The 22,464-nt window shown below is 37.3% G+C and overlaps 1 protein-coding gene across 12 annotated transcripts in view; it reads right to left on the minus strand.

Annotated features, from left to right (window-relative positions):
* The window catches only part of STAG1 (STAG1 cohesin complex component), a 408,398-nt gene that overhangs the window by 193,463 nt on the left and 192,471 nt on the right, over nucleotides 1-22,464 (minus strand). For 10 of the 12 annotated variants that reach the window (XM_016942000.4, XM_016942001.4, XM_009446530.5 and 7 more), the window contains one exon: nucleotides 6,019-6,095. The exons of 1 other annotated variant lie outside the window; for it this stretch is intronic. In XM_016942000.4, coding sequence (XP_016797489.1) covers nucleotides 6,019-6,095 — 77 coding nt within the window. Of the gene's footprint in view, nucleotides 1-1,064; nucleotides 1,165-6,018; nucleotides 6,096-22,464 lie in introns of those variants that run through there. One more of the 12 variants, XM_024355712.3, reaches the window with a different exon arrangement.

Raw genomic sequence — 22,464 nt, forward strand, 5'->3', positions numbered from 1 at the left:
TTCATCTAGTAACCACTGACATAAATGTTATTGTTGGAATATACTTTGGCTTCATGAGTATCTCGTTTAAGCATCTCTCATAATGAGTGATGTCTCAGATAATGTAAGGGAGAGGTCTGACTCAATCTAAAAAGATTATCCCAGATTAAGAGAATATAACGGGCCCATTAAAAAACTACTAGTATAATTCTATAACTTACTGGATCAGCAGTAAGAAATCGATAATAAAAATAGCCAGAAATGAATTATATGACCAGGGTTGTCCAAACTGAAAAAGCGTAACTGTTACTGAGTAATCTTTTCCCAGACATTTCAGTATCATAAACTTCTGACTATATAAAACACAGAATAGGATAGTAGTTAAAGAGTATGGACTTAGGGCCAGGCACAGTGGCTCACCTGAGACCAGGAGTTCGAGACCAGCCTGTCCAATATGGTGAAACCTTGTCTCTACTAAAAATACAAAAATAAGCCAGGCGTGGTGGTGTGCGCCTGTAGTCCCAGCTACTCAGGAGGCTAAGGCACGAGAATCGCTTCAACTCGGGAGGCAGAAGTTGCCGTGAGCCAAGATCACACCACTGCACTCCAGCCTGGGGGTGACAGAGCAAGACTCACTCTCCAAAAAAAAAAAAAAAAAAAAAAAAAAACTACGGCTGTAGGAGCTAGATTGTTTGGGTTCAACTCCTGGCTTGCCATTTACCAGTTGTGTGACCTCAGGCAAGTTTCTTAACCCTTTTGTGCCCCAATTTTCTCATCTGTCATATAGGGATAACAATATTATAAACTACCTACCTCACAAAAATATTGTGAGAATTAAGTATATGTAAAGCACTTAACAGTGCTTGCATCCATTAAGCATAATTATTAGCTATTATTATTACTATTCAACGTTTGCTCTTGTCCCCAATAGATCGAACTGCAGGGTTCAGTCATTGTATATTTTCTTTGTTACATTTTTGCATATTACAAATTCATTACAATTTCTGGAGTCATCCCAATTTTTTAATTATTCATTTGTCTTTTGGCACTTGTCATTTCTATTTTCTTTAACATTTTCTGTTTACCTTTCTCATCTTGGAGCAGTTTCCACAGTGATGTATGCAACACAAATGGAGTGGTGTATTGTAAGAAAATATTAGAACTTCTATTTCTATTTATTTTTATCTACAAAAAGAAAGAAATTAATTGTTGCTAATATTTAATATACAGAATAAGCCTGGTATGCCCTCACTTGGTCCATATTTCAGACTGCTTTGTGTCACAAAACAAATTTAACAGAGTAGCAAAGAGTTCAATACTCAAAGGAGCTGACAGTAGAAATGGCATTCCTCACTGGTTTCTTAAGTTATTTTAAGTTACATATGACCAATTCAATGACTTTAAGCCCAATAGTGTCTTTTTTTTGTTTTTGTTTTTTTTTGTTGTTGTTGTTTTTTTGAGGTGAAGTCTCACTCCATTGCCCAGGCTGGAGTGTGGTGGCGTGATCTCGGTTCACTGCAACCTCTGCCTCCTGGGTTCAAGTGATTCTCCTGCCTCAGCCTCCCCATTAGCTGGGATTACAGGCACGTACCACCACGCTAATTTTTTTATTTTTAGTAGAGATGGGGTTTCACCATGTTGGCCAGGCTGGTCTCAAACTCCTGACCTCAAATGATCCACCCACTTCAGACTCTCAAAGTGCTGGGATTATAGGTATGAGTCACTGCGCCTGGCCAATAGTATCTATTTTTAACTCCTGGCAAAATGGAAAGGCACCAAGCACAGATTTTTCAAGAAAACCGAAACAACAAAAACCTGAGCATGTGATCATAAGGAAATAAGAAATGTGGTGGCACTGTCACTCCTTGCACGCATTCATCTTAGTCCACTATAAAAGTAAAGCCATGAAAATCTAATGATATAAGAAAATGACCCTGAAAACTTTAAATTATTATTAAGACTATTAAAAATAAAGATATAGACCCATTACCAACATTAGAACCATGTCTAAATAAATACTGAGTCTTGAGTTATTAGCCTGTGATATTTGAAAACCACTGTGTGATCACAGTATTTTGATCAGAATAGTATGAAATATTGTCTTCATCTGTCCATTAAAATTACTTTTACACAAATAATGATAGCGCAATACTATATACATTTAATTCTATTAATAAATATGCATATGCTGCAAAGTATACTTTAATACAATAAACAAACAAGGGTATACACTCAGTCTTGATTACCAAGGGTGGAAGGAAGAAATCTTTTCATGTATTTACTATTTATAAGACATTTAGAAAATAGATGTAGTTCAGAACTAAGAAGGTCTCAAATAATCACCACATAGTTACTTTTTTTTGAGAGAGAGCATCTCACTCTGTTGCCCAGGCTGGAATGCAGTGGTGGGATCTCAGCTTACTGCAACCTCCACCTCCCAGATTCAAGCGATTCTCCTGCGTCAGCCACTCCAGTAATTGAAATTACAGGCATGTGCCACCACTCCTGGCAAATTTTTGTATTTTTAGTAGAGACAGGGTTTCAGCATGTTGGCCTGGCTGTTCTGTGAACTTCTGACCTCGGGTGACCCACCCACCTTGGCCTCCCAAAGTGCTGGGATTACAGGTGTGAGCCACCATGCCTGACCACCACATAGTTACTTCTTAAGCACTCCTCTCGTACGTTAAAAACTATGGCCCTCAGAAAAGGAGCATGGTGAAGAGAGAGGAGGCTTATCACAGGTTTTCACTATTAGGATTATAGTTTAAAAAATGTTTTAGTGGCTGGGAGCGGTGGCTCACGCCTGTAATCCCAGCACTTCGGGAGGCCGAGGCAGGTGGATCACGAGGTCAGGAGATCAAGATCATCCTGGCTGACACGGTGAAACCCCGTCTCTACTAAAAATACAAAAAATCAGCCCGGCGTAGCGGCAGGCACCTGTAGTCCCAGCTACTCGGGAGGCTGAGGCAGGAGAATGGCGTGAACCCAGGAGGCCGAGCTTGCAGTGAGCCGAGATTGCATCATTGCACTCTAGCCTGGGTGACAGAGCCAGACTCCGTCTCAAAAAAAAAAAAAAAGTTTTAGTGATGGGATATACAATTGAAACAATTTAGAGACTTTAACTTGGGACTGGAGATAATTTGAGCTTTCCCCTATCATATCCGTAATATTTCCTTTTCTCAGTTTGTATACTATTTAACCATTTTTATACTTATTAATGATGTTAATCCTTTGATTAAATAAATGCTGAAATGGATAAATTCAGAGAAGTACATACGATTAGACAGGAAAAGAGAAAAAATCTGCAAGGTTAAGTTATCACGGGAGAAGAACACAATACACAAAAATCACGCAATTTATCAATGTAATGCAAAAGAACAAGCAAGAATTAAAGGCACTAAATTAATATATTAAATGTGTTTTGTTATAAAAATTTCCCTACATAAAAGTCATACTTAAAACATATGAAAACTATGCAATCTGACCTTGGAAACATAACAAAGACTTTACATATGAAGGTGCAATTCCAAAAATGTGGGGAAGAAATATCAATTTGCTTTAGCTTTCTACAGCTAGCTCTATCAAGAGCGAAGTGTATGTATTGACTGAACAGCCCATAGACTGCTCTGGGAAATAATTTATTTTTAAATTAGGTTGACATTACAATCACAAAGCACTGCTGGCTATGTGCAGGTTTATAGGTATTTTAAAAAGATTATTAACCAACATTGTAATAATCTGTTTGTAACAAAGAATAGGAACCAAAGTGTACTTCTCAGGCAACAACTTACTTTTAGATCACTTTACTGAAAATCTTAACAGCTTCAAACTAACTCATCTCACCTTTACCTTACTTTGCTGTAATACAATATATTAATTTTAATAAAATTTAAATGATTATTCCTTGAGAATTAGACATTGTTCTAGACTCTTGGGATCCAATGGTTCTTGTCATCAGATCTTTTAGAATATTATAAAATACAATTTAATAAAGCTAACCTCCTCAACTCCCAGAAAACCAAATGACATATATAGTCTTTTGAAGAAAAAAATGTAATAAACTTCTTAAAATAAGTTATATTTCACAATATACATGCATTTAAACCAAGTTTCTCGGGTATATACACAGTAACAAAAGGAATAATATCTTCCTCAAGTGACAGAAGATAAAATGGATAGCCTCAAATATCTAGTAAGTATTTTCACTTTAAATACCTTCATATCATAATCAAACTGTGTTACGTTACTATCAAACAAAAAAAAAACTTGAATGGTGATTTTAAAAAAGTCTTCTTTGATGAAGCTGATCATCTCAAATATTGCGAGAAAATATATTTAGGTATATGAAATGCCTTTTCAGTAATTTCACTTGCAACGTAACTCATTCTTACTTTTCTTAATAGTTTACTATTCCTTCAACATACCATAATAGTTAACAATATTTACAGGAGTATTTTAAGTATATATTTGGCTGGGCATGGTGGCTCATATCTGTAATTCGAGCACTTTGGGAGGCTGAGGTGGTTGGATCACCTGAGGTCAGGAGTTCCAGATCAGCCTGGACAACATGGAGAAACCCTGTCTCTACTAGTAATACAAAAATTAGCTGGGCGTGGTGGCACACCCCTGTAATCCCAGCTACTTGGGAGGCTGAGGCATGAGAACTGCTTGAACCGGGGAGGTAGAGGTTAAAGTAAGCTGAGACAATGCCACTGCGCTCCAGTCTGGGCGACAGAGTGAAACTGTGTCTCCAAAAAAAAAAAAAAAAAAAACTATATATTTATTTTCCTGAATTTCTCAACTTCTAGTTATTTAATAATCCTAAAACAAAAATAATGCTTTCTTGTTACATGTGCATTTTCACAGTGTCTTTATTTCTGTTTTTATCTCATTCCATTTTCATACGAGAAGAGTTTTACTAAGTTAATTCTTGGCTTTCTGTTAATTTTCTTTAAACTAGTAGTTCCCAAGCTTTGGTATACATTAGAATCACCTGATGAACTTTCAAAAATCCCAATACCCAGGTCACACACTGTTTGTCTTAACATATGTGTTTGTATGACGTTTTCCAAGTTAAAATTAATAATAATAAAACCCCGTGCCCACTCCCTGTCAAAGAGCAGACCTAGAAAACAACCAATATTTTAGTGCTGAAAGTCAAGAAAAACAAACACATACCAAAAATAGAAATGTTATTTAAATCAAAAGGCAGATTGTTAAAACTGGAATGGTAGCCTAATACATAATATAAATTCATTTCACCATAAATACAATACAGAAATAAAACTGTGGAAATGTTTCAGCATTTACAATCACTGTAAAACTGCTCAAGAGAATATTTCTGTGAAAATGAGAAAGGTGATTAATTTGTGAAGCCAAGCAAAGAAAACATGTATTCTAAATGAAAATAAGAATACTTTCAAGTAGAGTATCCCAAATAGAAGCTTAACATTCACACACACACACACATACACACACACACACACACACACACACACACACACCCCAGGGGTTTGGGAGAATTTCCATGTAAAATAATTTTGGGAAATTCTGGGTTAAATGAAGGTAAGCAGGGCTTTTCTTAATTAGGATGTCTTGGAATCTTAAATAACATAATGTGATTTTATAATCTCTGAGACAGGTATAATATGTGGTCCTGCTTAGAATTCACTGACCTCCAAACTGTTTTCCCCTTAAAGCATTTAATGCAACTAGCATTCCACAAACAGAAAACTGTTGGAGATGCATTTATAAATTTGGGAATTTGAGATGGTCTTCAAAATAAATATCAAGAATCTACTTTTACCTCATATCACTAATTTTCTTATCCTGCCAGCAATTATTCAATACTCCACACAACATAATCAAATCTCCAAAGATCATTAATTTTGGAATTAGTACCATAGATTATCATATATAATTAAAAAATAGATTTTCAGTTACACTAAACATCAAATCAAAACAAAACCTGAGATAATCAACATATTCATCATGTGAAAGTATAAGTAAGCAATTTGTATGAATATTGGAATGCTATACCTCATCAAATTCTTCAGTCATTTTTCTGATGATTTCTGCATTCTGCATATTTCGAAACATCTCTATTCTCACAGTACCTGTGGAACAACAGATTTTACATTAATCTTTCAATTAATCTTTCAGATCAATTTCCACTCTCTCAAGCATTAACAAGTTATCTGTGAGAATCCCAAAAGAATAACCTTCCAACATATATTTTATATTAAAACATAAAATGTTGTTTGATCAGGCCCTTCTGACAGGACAGTACTCCTAAGAAGGAAAAGGAAGAATTTTGAAATTGCCGTTTTTAACTATAAATAATTCCATAATTAGACATAACATCAGAAATCTACCATAAAGTTCTAGATAGTTTAAATTACGTTAAATTGCTGATAAAAGTATATAATTTGGTACAATCTCTATGGTATGCAGTTTGGTAAATGTCTGCCAAAACTACAAATTTACATACTCTTTGATCCACAGATTGTTCCTGTAGCAAAACATCCACTGACTAACACATGTGCAAAGTAATGAATGTAAAAGGTTATCCCTGAAGCACTGTTTGTAATAAAAAAAAAAAAAGGAAAGAAAGCCTATGTGCTCATAAAGATCAGATGAAATAAATAAAAAGGTGATATTAATGACGATGGTGGTGGCAGCTAACATTTGGGCGCTTACTATCTCCCAGGCACTTGATGCTTATACATTTAATCTTTACAACAGCCTTATGAAGAATGTACTATTATTTCTGAGACAAGAGGCATCTAGAGGTTTAGCAACTTGCAAAAAAAAGTTTCCCGGTATCAGGCCCATGGTTTACACGCAGGCAGACTGGCTACTATGATTAACCACTACTCTGTATTGACTCTCAAAGTCAATGGAATCTATCAAAACTACAGGTGGAGCTATCAAAAAATAAGCTATCTATGGAAAGATCTATAGGATATATTCAAACACAAAAAAGAATGGATACTGAAATATATTTGATTGAACATACATTAAAATATTTCTAGAAAGATACTCTAGTAAAACTGGTTGCCTCCAAGAAAGAGAAATGGGCAGTTGAGGTTTAGAAAAATAAGGGAGGCTATATTCATACTTTTTGCACTTTAAAAATTTGAACTACATGAATATATTACCCAAACAAAATTATGAATAAATACATTTCAAATAAAAAATAAAATGTAAAAAACTAAACTGAAAGACACTGCTCTTAAACACTATCAGGCATTTGTATAGTCCTTATCAATATGCACTCAGTAGAAGGCAAGAATAAGAATCCTTAACACAAGTTTGCCAGAAATACTGTGTTTTTGTTATCTGCTATCACAGGGCACAAAAGACGGAATATAAGGCTGGAAAACACGCTCTTGTATAAATATCTACATAGACAACAATAAAAACAGACTGTAATTGTAGTTGCAGTGATTACAACATACGTTAGAAGCCTCAGGAAATAAGTCATCCTAGAGTGGCTCAATGTCTTTAGAGTAAGACATAGTAGGGTTTCTCAGCTCCACCAGTTACCGGATATGGGACACTAGAAAAGTCACTTAGTCTCTATGAAACTAGGATTTCTAATCTTTTAAGTGGTGATAATATCACTGCAGAGCAGAGAGCCTTTCTTCAATGTTCTAACTGCTACTGCCTGGAACATTACTTAGCACATGGGAAACATTCAAACAAGTAAGGATGATAAGAGAATTAAATGAGATAACAAATGTAAAGTATTTGGCATTGCACCTGTAACATAAAAGATACTCAGTATTAGACTCTCCTACTTTGGGCATTCATTTTTTTTTCTGATACATTATCGTGCCCATTTTGGAAGCAAGCTAAAAGCTCCAGTTCCTAAGTTGAGTTCTACAGGAAGTCAGATTCCTACGTATGCACAGATTCAAATACTGTTTCAAGAGACGAGCTACCTCTTTTATCCCAAAACCAGGGAAAGTAATTCCAGAGGTTTTCCCATCACCTAGACCTATAGCATCCACCTCCAGAGTAGACATATCAGGTCCAACAGCACTAAACACCCTGTTCAAAATACCTAGTACCTATCATAGGGGTAAGTTAAGACAATGATGAGGTAAATTGTCAGAAAAGTCAAGAAGGACCCAGCAAACTTTCTTATCCTCATATATATGAACCACAGTTTAGAGAAATGTCTCACCCCTGTCCCTCCTCAGTCATTTTCAATTCTCCTCCTCTATTCTATGATGTCAGCCAGGGCATAAACTCCAAGCCTTCTATACATCCCTCCAACTAAGTACACAAGTACATAGAAGACTGAAAGTAGACAGAACTTTACTCAGCAGCAAAACAATTTATCCAAATATAACACAAGGTTCTTTTAAGTTTATATTAATAATAGCTTTTGGCCATGTGTGGTGGCTTACACCTATAATACCAGCACTTTGGGAGGTTGAGGTGGGCAGACTGCTTAAGATCAAGAGTTTGAGACCAGCCTGGGCAACACGGCGAGACATCATCTCTACTAAAAATAGAAAAAAACAGCCGGGTGTGGGTGGCACATGCCTGTAATCTCAGCTACTCAGGAGGCTGAGGCACAAGAATCTCTGGAACCTGGGAGGCTGAGGTTGCAGTAAGTTGAGATTGCACCACTGTACTCCAGCCTGAATGACAGAGCAAGACTCAAAAAAAAAAAAGTTTATAGCTTTTATGACACACCATTCTTGCTTACCTCAAATTACTGAAGTCTAAGTGTGATTGAAATACACTAACATTGTCTAACACACTTAGCAAAAGATCCTTCCAAATAGTAGATGCTTTCTAAGTAATTGCTCCATGTATAAATCATTTTAAAGCTTTTCTTTTACAGAGTGGATTATAGCGCCTTAATAAATAAAATGTAATCTAGTTATGTACTAGAGATAATCCAAGCATATGACAGGATCATTTTTATTGTCATCTAACTTTTTATTTTTTTATTTCTTTTTTTTTTTGAGATTGTGTCTTGCTCTGTTGTCCAAGATGGAGTGCAATGGCGCGATCTCAGCTCACTGCAACCTCCGCCTCCCGGGTTCAAGTGATTCTCCTGCCTCAGTCTCCTGAGTAGCTGGGATTACAGGCACACGTCACCACGTGTAATTACTCTCTACTAAAAACACAATAAATTTTGTATTTTTAGTAGAGACAAGGTTTCATCATGTTGGCCAGGCTGGTCTCGAACTCCTGACCTCATGATCCACCCACCTCGGCCTCCCAAACTGCTGGGATTACAGGCGTGAGCCACCGTGCCTGGCCATTTTTAGTTTCATTTTTACATAACCTAGCCTGATAAACAGCAAACTGTAAATCAAGACTAGACATAAATATGGATGGATTGGTAGAAAAAATCTGAGTCAGGAAAGGAGAAGAAATGTTGAGTCTACTAAAACTGAGAAGGATTCACTAAACAAATATCAGTATACCAGAAATGTAGAACTTAACAAGTACCTAGTAATGCAGTGACTACATTTAAGAGTCTTTTTCAAGATTTGAGGAGGGGGTCTGGGGAAGAGGTAAAGAAAGAGACACTTTGATACCTTTCAAGCTTAATCGTAAATATCTTGGGATGCATGGGATCTGTCTAAATAGTATGTGCAAAAATGAAAAAAAAACCCCTCACAAATTATGAATAAAGATACATTTTTGATACTTATAAATTTTTTAGAATGCCTTGAAAACAGAAATTGCTGTGATTACATCTCCAATGATGAGTCTGTCTCTAGATGGCAGCCTTCACTTTATAACAGTCCTTGTGGGGGAGGAAAAAAAACTAATGTATTTTTTCCTTTCTAAATACAAAAGATAAGTAAAACATTAAAGTAAATGTTTTTAAAAATCACGTATTGGCACATAACATGTGAGTATCGGTTAACCAATCTTTCAAGACTGCACAGGATGCAGTCCATCTACACCAAGAACAGAAACTTTACCAAATACTAGAATATCAAATTGTAGAGCTTGTTTGAGCCATGCTAGTATAGCCCAGGGCCAAAAGCAAGCACTATCCTAGCTAGAGCTATAGAACTGTTCAAAGATGTCCAAAGTATTTTCACCATATCTTCAAGAACTATTAAAATAAGTTCATATCAGTGCTAATGTTGTTCACGTAAGACTTAGAAGAAATGACTAAGAAAAATAATGTCTGTCTGCCACCTCAGTTCTATTACGACTATTAATAGGATTCAAGATAGGCAGGGTTTCTTGACCTGTGGCACATGGACTCCAAAGTACCTATGAACCATTTTAAAACATACGAAAATTCATGTCTATGTATTTTTGTAGAGAAAGTCCCAAAATTTTCAGGATATTATTAAAGAAAATCGAGAACTCAGGCAAAAATTACACATTAGAGACAAAATGTCAACCAAAAAATTTTAGTCATAGGGAACTAAAGGGAGAAATAAAATGATAACAATAAAAAGTAATTCTAGAGAAGATTGTTACCTTTCATCGCATGGTATGGAAAAGCAAGGAGTAGAAAACAGAGAGTAGAAAAGGCTGAACTCTTCTCCTTTCTAATTAATGAGGCCATGAGTGAAATAATCTGATATAGGGAGAGCCAGGTTTCATTTCTAAATTCAGGGTGAAAAGCACAGAGAAGCTGCCCACATTGTATACAAATCCATAAATTATAGAGCAAAAAGTTTTATCAAGTACCTTGTTTATAGATGACATTGTATAATTGGCTCCAGTTACATAATTTAAGATTTAAATATTTGAGACTATTTAAGATTCTTTAGCAGTTTCTTATCAGACTGCATAAATGATCAAGTCCTGTTTCTTCAACCTGTGCTTCAAAGCTATGTCACTAGGGGTCCCAGATAATCTCAAGTATACTTTGAAGTCTCTCACAACTTTTTTCAGGTGCCACTAAGACTTTCTCAACTCATCTTTTGCCTAGAATACCTAGTTTTCATTTTACAAAACTTTTATGTATGTAAGGAAAAGAACTGGTTGGGTTTAGTATTTCAGTCTCAAGGAATTTTTCTTAACTGAATTCCTATAGCATTTTTAAAAAATATGCTTTCTATTTTAGAATAGTTTTAGACTAACAGAAAAGTTACAAAGATAGTATAGAGATCCCATACACATCAGATTCAGTATCCCTTATTGTTAACACCTAACATTAGTATAGTACAACTGTCACAACTAATGAGCCAATATTGATAATATTAATAACTAAAGCCCATACTTTATGCAGACTTCCTTAGTTTTTACCTAGTATCATTTTTGTTCCAGAATACCACCAAAGGTGGTAGCTGTCATGTCTTCTTAGACTCCTCTACACTGTGACACTTTCTCAGACTGTTTATCTCTAGAATGAATTCATTTTGCATTACTGAAACTTGATACACATTATTAGCAATTTCCCACTTCCTGCTTCCCCCTCCCCCTGGCAATCACCCTTCTGCTCTCTCCTTCCATGAGTTAACATACCTCATGTAAGTGTAATCAAGCAGTTATTTGATTGATTTCTGTGTGTTTCTGTGGCTGGCTTATGTCATTTAGCATAATGCCCTCCAGATTCATCCATGGTTGTCACATATTGCAGAATTTTCTTTCTTTTTAAAGCTCAGTAATATTCTATTGTATGTATATACATTTTATTTATCCATTCATCCATCCATCCACAGACACTTTTTGGTGTTATTCCCATGAATTCATTGCCAAGACCAATGTCATGAAGCTCTTTTCTCCCTATGTTTTCTTCTAAGAGTCGGTAAGTTTCAGGTCTTACGTTTAATTGTTTAATCCATTTTGAGTTGATTTTTGTGTTAAAGTGTAAGGTAAGGGTCCAAACCAATTTCATTCTTTTGCATGTAGATACCCAGTTTTCCCAAACACCATTTGTTGAAAAGACTATCCTTTCCCTACTGTATATTCTTGACACCCTTATCAAAGGTAAGTTGTCCATACATACGTGAATTACTTCTGGGCTCTCTATTCTGTTACATTAGTTGCTATGCCTATCTTCATACTAGTGCCAAACTGTTTTGTTTTGTTTTGTTTTTGAGACAGGGTCTCACTCTGTCATCCAGGCTGGAGTGCAGTGGTATGATCATGGCTCACTGCAGCCTTGACCTCCCCAGCTCAGGTGGTCCTCCCACCTCACCTCCCAAGTAGCTGGGACTACAAGCAAGCACCACCATGCCCGGGCTAATTTTTGTATTTTTAGTAGAGATAGGGTTTTGCCATGTTGCCCAGGCTGGTCTCAAACTCATGGGCTCAAGTGATTTGCCTGCCTCAGCCTCCCCAAGTGCTGGCATTACGGGTGTGAGCCACTGAACCCAGCTGATGTTTTAACTACTGTACTTTTGTATCATATTTTGAAGTTTGGAAGTGTGGTGCTTCCAGCTTTGTTCTTCCTTCCTCAGACTGTTTTGGGTATTAAGGGTTCTCTGTGATTCCATATGAAGTTCAGAATTTTTCTATTTCTGCAAAAAATCCCATTGGAATTTTGATAGAAATTTCACTGAATCGGTAAGACCACTTTAGGCAGTATGGACATTTTAACAATATTAAGTCTTCCAATTCATGGACGCAAGATGTCTTTCCATTTGTTTGTGTCTCCTTTAATTTCTTTCATCAATGTTTTGTTGTTTTCAGTGAGTCTTTTACCTCCTAATATGGTTTGGGTCTGTGTCCCCACTCAAATCTCATGTCAAATTGTAATCCCCAATGTTGGAGGTGGGGCCTGGTAGGAGGTGGTTGGATCATGGGGATGGATTTCCCTTTTGGTGTTGTTTTCATGATAGTAGGTGAATTATCATAAGATCTGGTTGTTTCAAAGTGTATAGTACCTCTCCCTCCCTCTCTTCCTCCTGCTCTGGCCATGTGAAGATGTGCCTGCTTTCCCTTCTAATTCTGCCATGATTGTACGTTTCCTGAGGCCTTCCTAGCCATGCTTCCTCTGCAGCCTGCAAAATCGTAAACATTAAACCTCTTTACTTTATAAATTACTCGGTCTCAGATATCTCTTTACAGCAGTGGAAACGGACTAATAACACCTCTTAAGTTTATTCCCAAGTATTTTATTCTTTCTTATGCTATTGCAAATTGGAATGTTTTCCTAATTTTCTTTCAGAAAGTTCACTTTTAATGTATAGAAATACAACTAAATTTATATGTTGATGTTGCATCCTGTTACTTTGCCGAATTGATTCATGAATTGTAACATTTTTGTGGAATAATCAGTTTTCCTTTTTTTTTTTTTTCCCTTGAGACAGAGTTTCACACTTGTCACCCAAGCTGGAGTGCAATGGTATGATCTCGGCTCACTGCAACCTCCGTCTCCCAGGTTCAAGCAATTCTCTTGCCTCAGCCTCCTGAGTAGCTGGGATTACAGGCACCTGCACCATCCTGGCTAATTTTTTGTAGAGACAGGGTTTCACCATGTTGGCCAGGCTGGTCTTGAACTCCCGACCTCAGGTGATCTGCCTGCCTCAGCCTCCCAAAGTGCTGAGATTACAGGCATGAGCCACCATGCCCAGCCTGGTTTTCTATATATAAGATTATGTCATCTGTTAACAGAAACAATTTCACTTCTTCCGTTTTTTTTTTTTTTTTTTTTTTTTTTGCTTGCCTAATAGCTCTGGGCAGAACTTCTGGTAATACACAGAATAGAAGTGGTGAGAGTGGGCATCCTCACCTTGTTCCTGATCTTACAGAAAAAGCTTTTAGATTTTTCACCATAGAATATGTTAGCAATAAGCTTTGTATATATGGCCACTATTGTGTTCTATTTTCCTCTATTCCTAGTTTGCTGAGTTTTTTCTTTTAACATGAAAAGGGTGCTGGATTTTATAAAACTCTTTGTCTGGTATCTACTGAGATGACCAAGTGATTTTTATCCTTCATTCTGTTAATGTGGCATACCATATTAATTGACTTTCATTTGGTGAATAATATGCTGTTAAATTTGGTTGCTAGTCTTTTGCTTAGGATTTTTTGCATATATACTCATCAGGGATCTATACTGGCCTTTTTCTTTTCGTGGTATCTTTTTTTTGTGATGTCTTTTCTTGGCTTTGGTATAAGAGTAATGCTGCCCACATAAAATGGGTTTACAAGTGTTCCATCCTCATCGATTATTTGGAAAAGACTGAGAAGTGGCATTAATTCTTTAAATGTTTGGCGAAAGTCACCAGTGAAGCCAAATGATCCTGGGACTTTTCTTTGTTCTCCTAATCCGCCCACTGGTTATAGGTCTGTTCAGCCTTTTTTTTTTTTTTTTTTTTTTTTTTTGAGACAGAGTCTCACTCTGTCGCCCAGGCTGGAGTACAGTGGCGCGATCTTGGCTCACCGCAAGCTCCGCCTCCCGGATTCAAGCCATTCTCCTGCCTCAGCCTCCCGAGTAGCTGGGATTACAGGCGCCCACCACCATGCCCGGCTAATTTTTTGTATTTTTAGTAGTGACAGGGTTTCACCGTGTTAGCCAGGATGGTCTTGATCTCCTGACCTTGTGATCCACCTGCCTCAGCCTCACAAATTGCTGGAATTACAGGCATGAGCCACCATGCCTGGCCCAGCTTTTCTTTTTCTCCATAACTCAGTCTTGATAGGTTGTATGTTTCTAGAAATTTAGTCATTTATTCTAGATTATCCAATTTATTGGTGTAGAGTCGTTCCTTGTAGTCTCTTACGATGTTTATTATTTCTGGGACATCATCTTTAAAGTCTCTACTTCCATTTCTAATTTTCACACTTTACTTATTTTTGATGACCACAAAGGTTTTAAGAAGCAGTGGTCAGGTATTTTATACAATGTCTTTCGATTTGTCTGATGCTTTTCTCATGGTTAGACAGGGTTTATGGATTTTTGGAAGGAAGGTAAAGAGAGAAATTGCCATCTTCATCATATAAAATCAAGTCACTATCAATATGACTAAACACTACTGATTATTAATCATGAACATCTAGATGCAAGTGTTTGTCAGTTTTCTCCTTTGTAAATTACATTTCTCCACCTCTTTCCACACTGTACTCCTTAGAAGTCACTATGCACAGCCCACACTTAATGGGTAAGAAGTTATGTTTCATTTCCTTTAAGATGATTTAGGTATCTACATAAATTTTTTTAACTCCTTTTTTTTTTTTTGAGAGAGAGAGAGAGGGGGGGAGAGAGAGAGAGAGAGTGAGAGAGGGAGAGCGAGAGAGCGTGCTCTGTTGCCCAGGCTGGAGTGCAGTGGCACAATCCTGGCTCACTGCAGCCTTGACCTCCCAGAATCAAGCAATCCTCCCACCTCAACCTCTCCCACCTCCCACCTCTGCAAGCTAGGACTAATAGGCAGGCATCAATACATCTGGCTAATTTTTTTTTTTTTTTTTTGGCAGGGGGAAAAGGGGAGAGAGATAGGGTTTCTCTGTGTTGCTCAGGCTACTCTAGAACTCCTCAACTGAAGCGATGCCCCCACCTCAGGCTCCCACAGTGCTCGAATTACAGGCATGAGCCAGCCCGCTCTGCCTCTTTTGAATTTCTGAATAGTTCGTGTGTCTATTCTCAGTATTTTTTTTTTGAGACAGGATCTTGCTCTGTTGCCCAGGCTGAAGTGCAGTGGCAAAATCATGACTCACTGCAGCCTCAACCTCTTGGCCACCTCCCACCCAGCCTCCCAAGCAGCTGGCACTACAGGCACACACCTGGCTAATTTTTCTATTTTTGTAGAGACAGGGTCTTACTATGTTGTCCAGGCTGGTCTTAAACTCCTGGGCTCAACTGATCCTCCTGCCTTGGCCTCCCAAAGTGTTGGGATTACAGACGTGAGCCACTGTGCCTGGCCTACTTGAGAGAAAGACATGAGAGAGAGAGAGACACTGAGAGAGAGAGAGGCTGAAATTGAAAAATATTAAGGCAAAATACTTCATATTCCAATCTCTTATTTTATAATTTTTATCCTGTTCTCTGCATACCCAACAGGTTTTCTTTAAGTGTAAACCCATCAGGATTACTTGTGGTTTCTCTGTACACTCTACCTAAAACAGTACCTGCACGTCAGCCTACATTTGAAAGCTTTTTCAAAACCATGACAATAAAAAGCAATTGAAATCTTCAAGTAGGCCCAAGAAAATCAAAACCTATGAAAGCAGAAATTACATTACAACAATATACAAAGTAAACATGCAAATTATGCCAAAAGCATCAAAGTTTCAAAATTATTCATTTCCACAAAAAATTTTTTTGAAAAATTTCAGCATTACAAGTTACATTTACACACACATATACATATCATCCGAGGGAGAAATCACTTTACATTTATATATACAAGTTCAGTTTATAATGATATTGTAAACAATATTATTTATACAAATCCTTTCCCTCAAATGCTAAATAAAATATAAACAGCATTTTGAAAGCATCTGAAGCCATATGAAGCAGGAAGATATTAGGAGGACAATAAATAAAAGCAGAAATTCAATATATAGAAGCAATGCTGAAATCACTTTTTCTATGATGACCCTTGCTAAGCCTATTTGCTTCAGTTGGGCAATATGAGGTAGAGGGTCTAGAAGAAATAACTCTATAAAGTGGGGCCTCAAAGGATTACATCTTCAGGTTAAGGCTAAACCAGGGGTCAATTTATCACCTCATACTCTGGGGAAAATAAAGTTTTTCTGGTACTGCAAAGAGGGAGATAAATGTATCTAAGAAGTTATAATCAAAAACTGGTGTTCTAACAAATAACTGAAAGAAAATCTCAAACTCTCTATTCAATTACAAATGGTCCTAGATTGGTAGCGCCCCTGGACACCTGCAAAGCAAATGCTAAATCCTCTCTTAGAGAAATGTAACTTAATCCTAGGATTCAAATAAATTTGAGAGTAAATAAGGAACTTGGAACAAAAAGCAACAAAATACACCAAGAAGAAAGGCAACATGCAAAAAACAAGCAAAAACAAGACCACAGAAACAGGCTCACAAAGACTTAAAATACTAGAATTATCAGATAGAGATTAGAAAAGAAATAAACTTACCATGTTAAAAAATAAAAATACAAGTTTGAATATCCACAGGGGAACAATTCCATGGACCAAGTAGTTATAATTTACAGAAATGAACAATACACTAACTGAAATAAGGCTTAAGGGATTGGCATAGATAAAAAGAGTAAAAGAACTCGAAGATGGGGGGGATATTATTCAGAAAGCTGCACAGAAATTCAAAAATATGGAAAGATACACAGAAGAGAGTATAACAAATTTACACAAAGTTCCTGAAGGAGAAGAGAAATAAAATGGAAAGAAAATTTAAAGAGATAACAATTAAGAAATTTTAGAATGAATGAAAAACAATACCCCCTGCCCGTCAAAATATATTCTATGCCTACAGCAAAACATAATGAAACTCAGAAAACCAGAAATAAAGAGCAAAAATTAAATTTTGGGCCGGGTGTGGTGGCTCATGCCTGTAATCCCAGCACTTTGGGAGGCCAAGGCAGGTGGATCACAAGGTCAAGAGATCAAGACCATCCTGGCCAACATGGTGAAACCTTGTCTCTACTAAAATACAAAAAATTAGCCGGGTGTGGTGGTGTGCGCCTGTAGTCCCAGTTACTCAGGAGGCTGAGGCAGGGGAATCGCTTGAACCCAGGAGGCAGAGATTGCAGTGAGCCAAGATCACGCCACTGCACTCCAGCCTGGCAAGAGAGCGAGACTCCATCTCAAAACAAAAAGTTCAAAGAAGTAGAGAAAAGAAAGACAAATTCTTTGGTATTCAAGTAATTTAAAGACCAGAAAGAAGAGAAAAAGAAAACATAGAACAGGAGGGGCAAAGAACAACCACTGGTTCAATATAAAACTAATTACAGTGATTGTATTAAATGCAAAAGGGACTAAATGGTGCAATTAAAAGAAAGACTGAATTAAAAAAATACGATCCAGCTATAAGTTGTAACAAGAGGCATCTAAAAGATACTGGAACAATAAAAGGAAAAAAAATAGAACACTAGAAAAACATGAAAAGTGGTAGGTTTCATTAATATTCAAATGAAACAGACTTTTAGAGAAAAAAAAGTATTGCCGGAGATAAAGAGGAACATTAAATATAAAATATTGAGTTATAAAAAAGCTGGATGTCTGTATACATCTAATAACATATCAGGGAGTGGAGAGAGAGACAGACACAGGAGGGAGGGTAAGGAAGGGGAAAGGCAGTTAAGAAGAAATCAAGGAAAAATACATAAATCTACAACCATGATGTGGGATTTTAACATACACCCCTCTCAGTAATCATCAGAACAAGCACAATAAATTAGAAGGATATAAAATATTTTAACAAAATTACTGAGCTAACAATGGACATACTACACCTAAAAAATGCATAATACGCATGAGTTTTAAGGGCACATGAAACATTAGCAAAAGCTGACCATACAACCTTGAGACAAGTCTACAATTACAGACCATTTCCTTTTGCCTCAAATTCAAGGAAGCTAAAGAAGAAAACAATACAAAAAGTTAACCAGAAAACTCTCATGCTTGAAAATTTAAAAATATGCTTCTGAACAGGCACAGTGGCTCATGCCTGCAATCCCAGCATATTGTGAGGTTGAGAGGGGAGGACTGCTTGAGTCCAGGAGTTCAAAAGTAGCCAGGGCAACATAGCAACCTCATCTCTAAAAAGGAAAAAAGAAAAATCAGCTGGTGTGGTGGCACACACTTGTGGTCCCAGCTACTTGGGAAGCTGAGGTGGGAGGATCATTTCTGCCCAGGAGTTCAGGCTGCAGTATGCTGTGATCACATGACTCCACTCCAGCCTGGGTGACTCAAAAAATAACCCAAAAAATAAAACAAAACAAAAGCCATTAAAACAAAGAAGAAGAAATATGCTTCTAAATAATCCATGTGTCAAGAAAAAGCTATAATTAGGAATTAGAAAACATTTAAAATTAATGAAAAGGGACATCAGTAATTCACAACTATATATATACACATATGCACACACGCACTCAGGCGCGCACACACACACTATTTATATATTTATAATATATATTATAAATATATAAATAACATATATGGAATATTATAAACAACTTTATAAATTTTAAAATTCAGATAAAATGGAGAGTTTCCTAGAAAAATCTGGTTTATCAAAATAATAAAAACACCAGAAGCTGGGCATGGTCTTGCATGCCTGTAGTCCTAGCTACCTGGGAGGCTGAGGCAGGAGAATCTCTTGAAGTCCGGAGTTCAAGACCAGCCTGGGAAACATAGCGAGTCTCTAAATAATAATAATAATAAAATACCTCAATAGTGCTAAATGAGTTTTTAAAAAGTGAATCACGACTGGGCACAGTGGCTCAAGCCTGTAATCCCAGCACTTTGGGAGGCTAAGGCAAGCAGATCACTGGAGGTCAGGAGTTTGAGACCAGCCTGGCCAATATGGTGAAACCCTATCTCTACTAAAAATACAAAAACAGCTGGGCATGGTGGCTCACACCTGTAATTCTAGCTACATAGGAGGCTGAGGTAGTAGAATCCGCTTGAACCCAGGAGGCGGGGGTTGCAGTGAGCCGTGTTTGCGGCACTGTACTCCAGCCTGGGCTACAGAGCTAGACTCTGTCTCAATCAATCAATCAATCAGTCAATCAATCAATCAAGTATACAATTTAATAGTTAAAAAAAACAATCAGTAGCTTGAAATCATCCAACAAAAAACTTCAGGGTCCAGATGCCTTGAATTCTACCAAACATTCTGGAAAGAAATAATTCCAAAAAAAAACAGAAAAAGAAGGTATTGTTTGCAATTCATTCTGTGAAATTAGCAAAGTTTTCATAACAAAACCCAAAATGGAAAGAATGAAAGGGGGAAAGCACAGGCAATCTCACTGATAAATACAGATATAAAAACCCTAAGCAAGATACTAGCAAACCAAACCTAGCAATAATTTAAAAATATATCATGACCAAGTTGAACTCGTTCTAGGAATGCATATTAAATTTTACATTAAAATATCAGTGGTAGACATGCTTTTCTGTAAACCTGAAACTGCTCTAAAAAAATAAACTCTATTTTTAAAAAACCATTACTTATAATGAAATTTTTAAATGCTGAAAGTTCAGAAATAAATTTAATAACGGATGTATAAGACCTTTTCACACATACATCCCCTTCAAAAAATCCTCTAAAATACTTGGCAGAGGGGATGAATATATGCAGAAATAAACACAATGATCACAAACTGAAAGATTCTATTTTATCAAAATGTAAATTCATCCCCACTGATATACAGCAGTAGTTGTTCAAGTAGGAATGGGGTTCTACTGACATTTAGTGGGTAGAGGCCAGAGATGCTGCTAAATGTCCTACAATGAAAGAATGCTTCCCATGACAAAGACTTTCCAGTCCAAAAACTCAATAGTGTCAAGATTGAGAAATGCTAACATACATACAGATTCAATATAATTCCATTTAAAACTCCAACGAGTTTGCTGATAGAACTTGACATTCGTTTTTTTGTTTGTTTGTTTGTTTGTTTGTCTGAGACAGGTTCTCACTCTGTCACTCAGGCAGGAGTACAATGGTGTGACCACAGTTCACTGCAATCTTCACCTCCTGGGCTCAAGCGATCCTCTCACCTCAGCCTCCCAAGTAACTGAGACTACAGGCACACACCACCACGCCCCACTAATTCCTGCATTTTTTGTAGAGGCAGGGTTTTACCATGTTGCCCAGGCTGGACACCAACCCCTGGGCTCAAGAGATTCACCCACCTCAACCTCCCAAAGTGTTGGGATTACAGGCACGAGCCACTGTGCTTGGCCCACAAACCAGTTTCTAAAATATATACAAAAATACAAAAGCCAGTAAGTTTCTAGTCAAGAAATTTTTTGACCAGGAGCGATGGCCGACGCCTGTAATCCCAGCACTTTGGGAGGCTGAGGCAGGCAGAACTCTTGAATCCAGGGGTTCAAGACCAGCTTGGGCAGCATGTTGAAACCCTGACTCTGCAAAAATCCCAAACAATTAGCCAGGTGTAGTGGTGGTGTGTGCCTGTAGTCTCAGACACTTGGGAAGCTAAAGTGGGAGGATCACCTAAGCCCAGGGAGGTTGAGGCTGCAGTGAGCCAAGATCGCACCATTGCACTCTAGCCTGGGTTACAGGGTGAGACACCATTTTAAAAAAAGAAAAGAAAAGAAAAGAAAGTTAGCTTTCCATCTAAGAGACCAATTAGCAGAATAGAGAACCCAGAAAAAGACTCTCCTGTAAAGGGGTACTTGATATATGCTAATGGGGTCACTGTACAATCGAGAAAAACTGAAGGACTTTTCACACTTAAAAAACTGAAATCTAGATGACGTAAAAACCTAAATTTGAAGGACTAACCTATACATAACTAACTAAACTTCACATAAACTAGAAAGCTTTTATAAGAAAACAGGAGAGTATCTTCATGACCACGGTGTAAATACTTTTTTAATTTTTATTTTCACTTATTTATTTTTTTGAGATGGAGTCACACTCTGTTGCCCAGGCTGGGGTGCAGTGGTGTGAGCTCGGCTCACCGTAACCTCCGCCTCCCAGGTTCAAGCAATTCTCCTGCCTCAGCCTCCTGAGTAGCTGGGATTACAAGTGCCCACCACCATGCCCAATTTTTTTATTTTTAGTAGAAACAGTGTTTCACCATGTTGGCCAGGCCAGTCTTGAACACCTGACCTCAAGTGATCCGCCTGCCTCGGCCTCCCAAAGTGCTATTACTGCAGGCAAAAGCCACAGGGCCTGGTCAATAATTTCTTAAATATGACACAAAAAGCCCACAAAAGAAAAGACAAATAAATTTGGTTACACTTAAAAATTTAAAACTCATGTTCATTCATTCTTTCAATAAATAATTATAGGTGCTAGAGATACAAAGAGAAAAAAGACAAAAATCCCTTCCTTCAAAGGATAATGTATCAAAATAAAAGAGAAAAAGCAGGCTGCAAGATGGAAGAAGAAAGCTGCAATATACATAACAAAGGAGATTAGTATTAACACTTTTTTAAAAATCCTGGCCAGGTGCGGTAGCTCATGCCTGTAATCCCAGCACTTTGAGAGCCCAAGGTGGGCAGGTCACCTGAGGTCAGGAGTTTGAGACCGGCCTGGCCAGCAGGGAGAAACCCCATCTCTACTAAAAATACAAAAATTAGCCAGGCGTGGTGGCACATGCCTGTAATCCCAGCTACTCGGGAGGTTGAAACAGGAGAATCACTTCAACCTGGGAGGTGGAGGTTGCAGTGAGCCAAGATTGCACCGCTGCACTCCAGCCTGGGAAACAGAGTAAAACTTATGTCTCAAATAAAATAAAATAAAAATCTTACAAAACAATAAAGGACAAAAGGTAACATCCCAATACAGTAATTTGTAGAAGACTTTACACAGTTCATGCAAGAGAAAATTCTCATGGTTAACTGTTATGTGAAAAAGTAGTCCATCTCAATAGTACTCAAAGAAACATAAATTAAAACCACAATCTGATA

This window comes from Pan troglodytes, chromosome 2 (genome assembly GCF_028858775.2).
Source record: "Pan troglodytes isolate AG18354 chromosome 2, NHGRI_mPanTro3-v2.0_pri, whole genome shotgun sequence".
Classification (NCBI taxonomy): Eukaryota; Metazoa; Chordata; class Mammalia; order Primates; family Hominidae; genus Pan; species Pan troglodytes.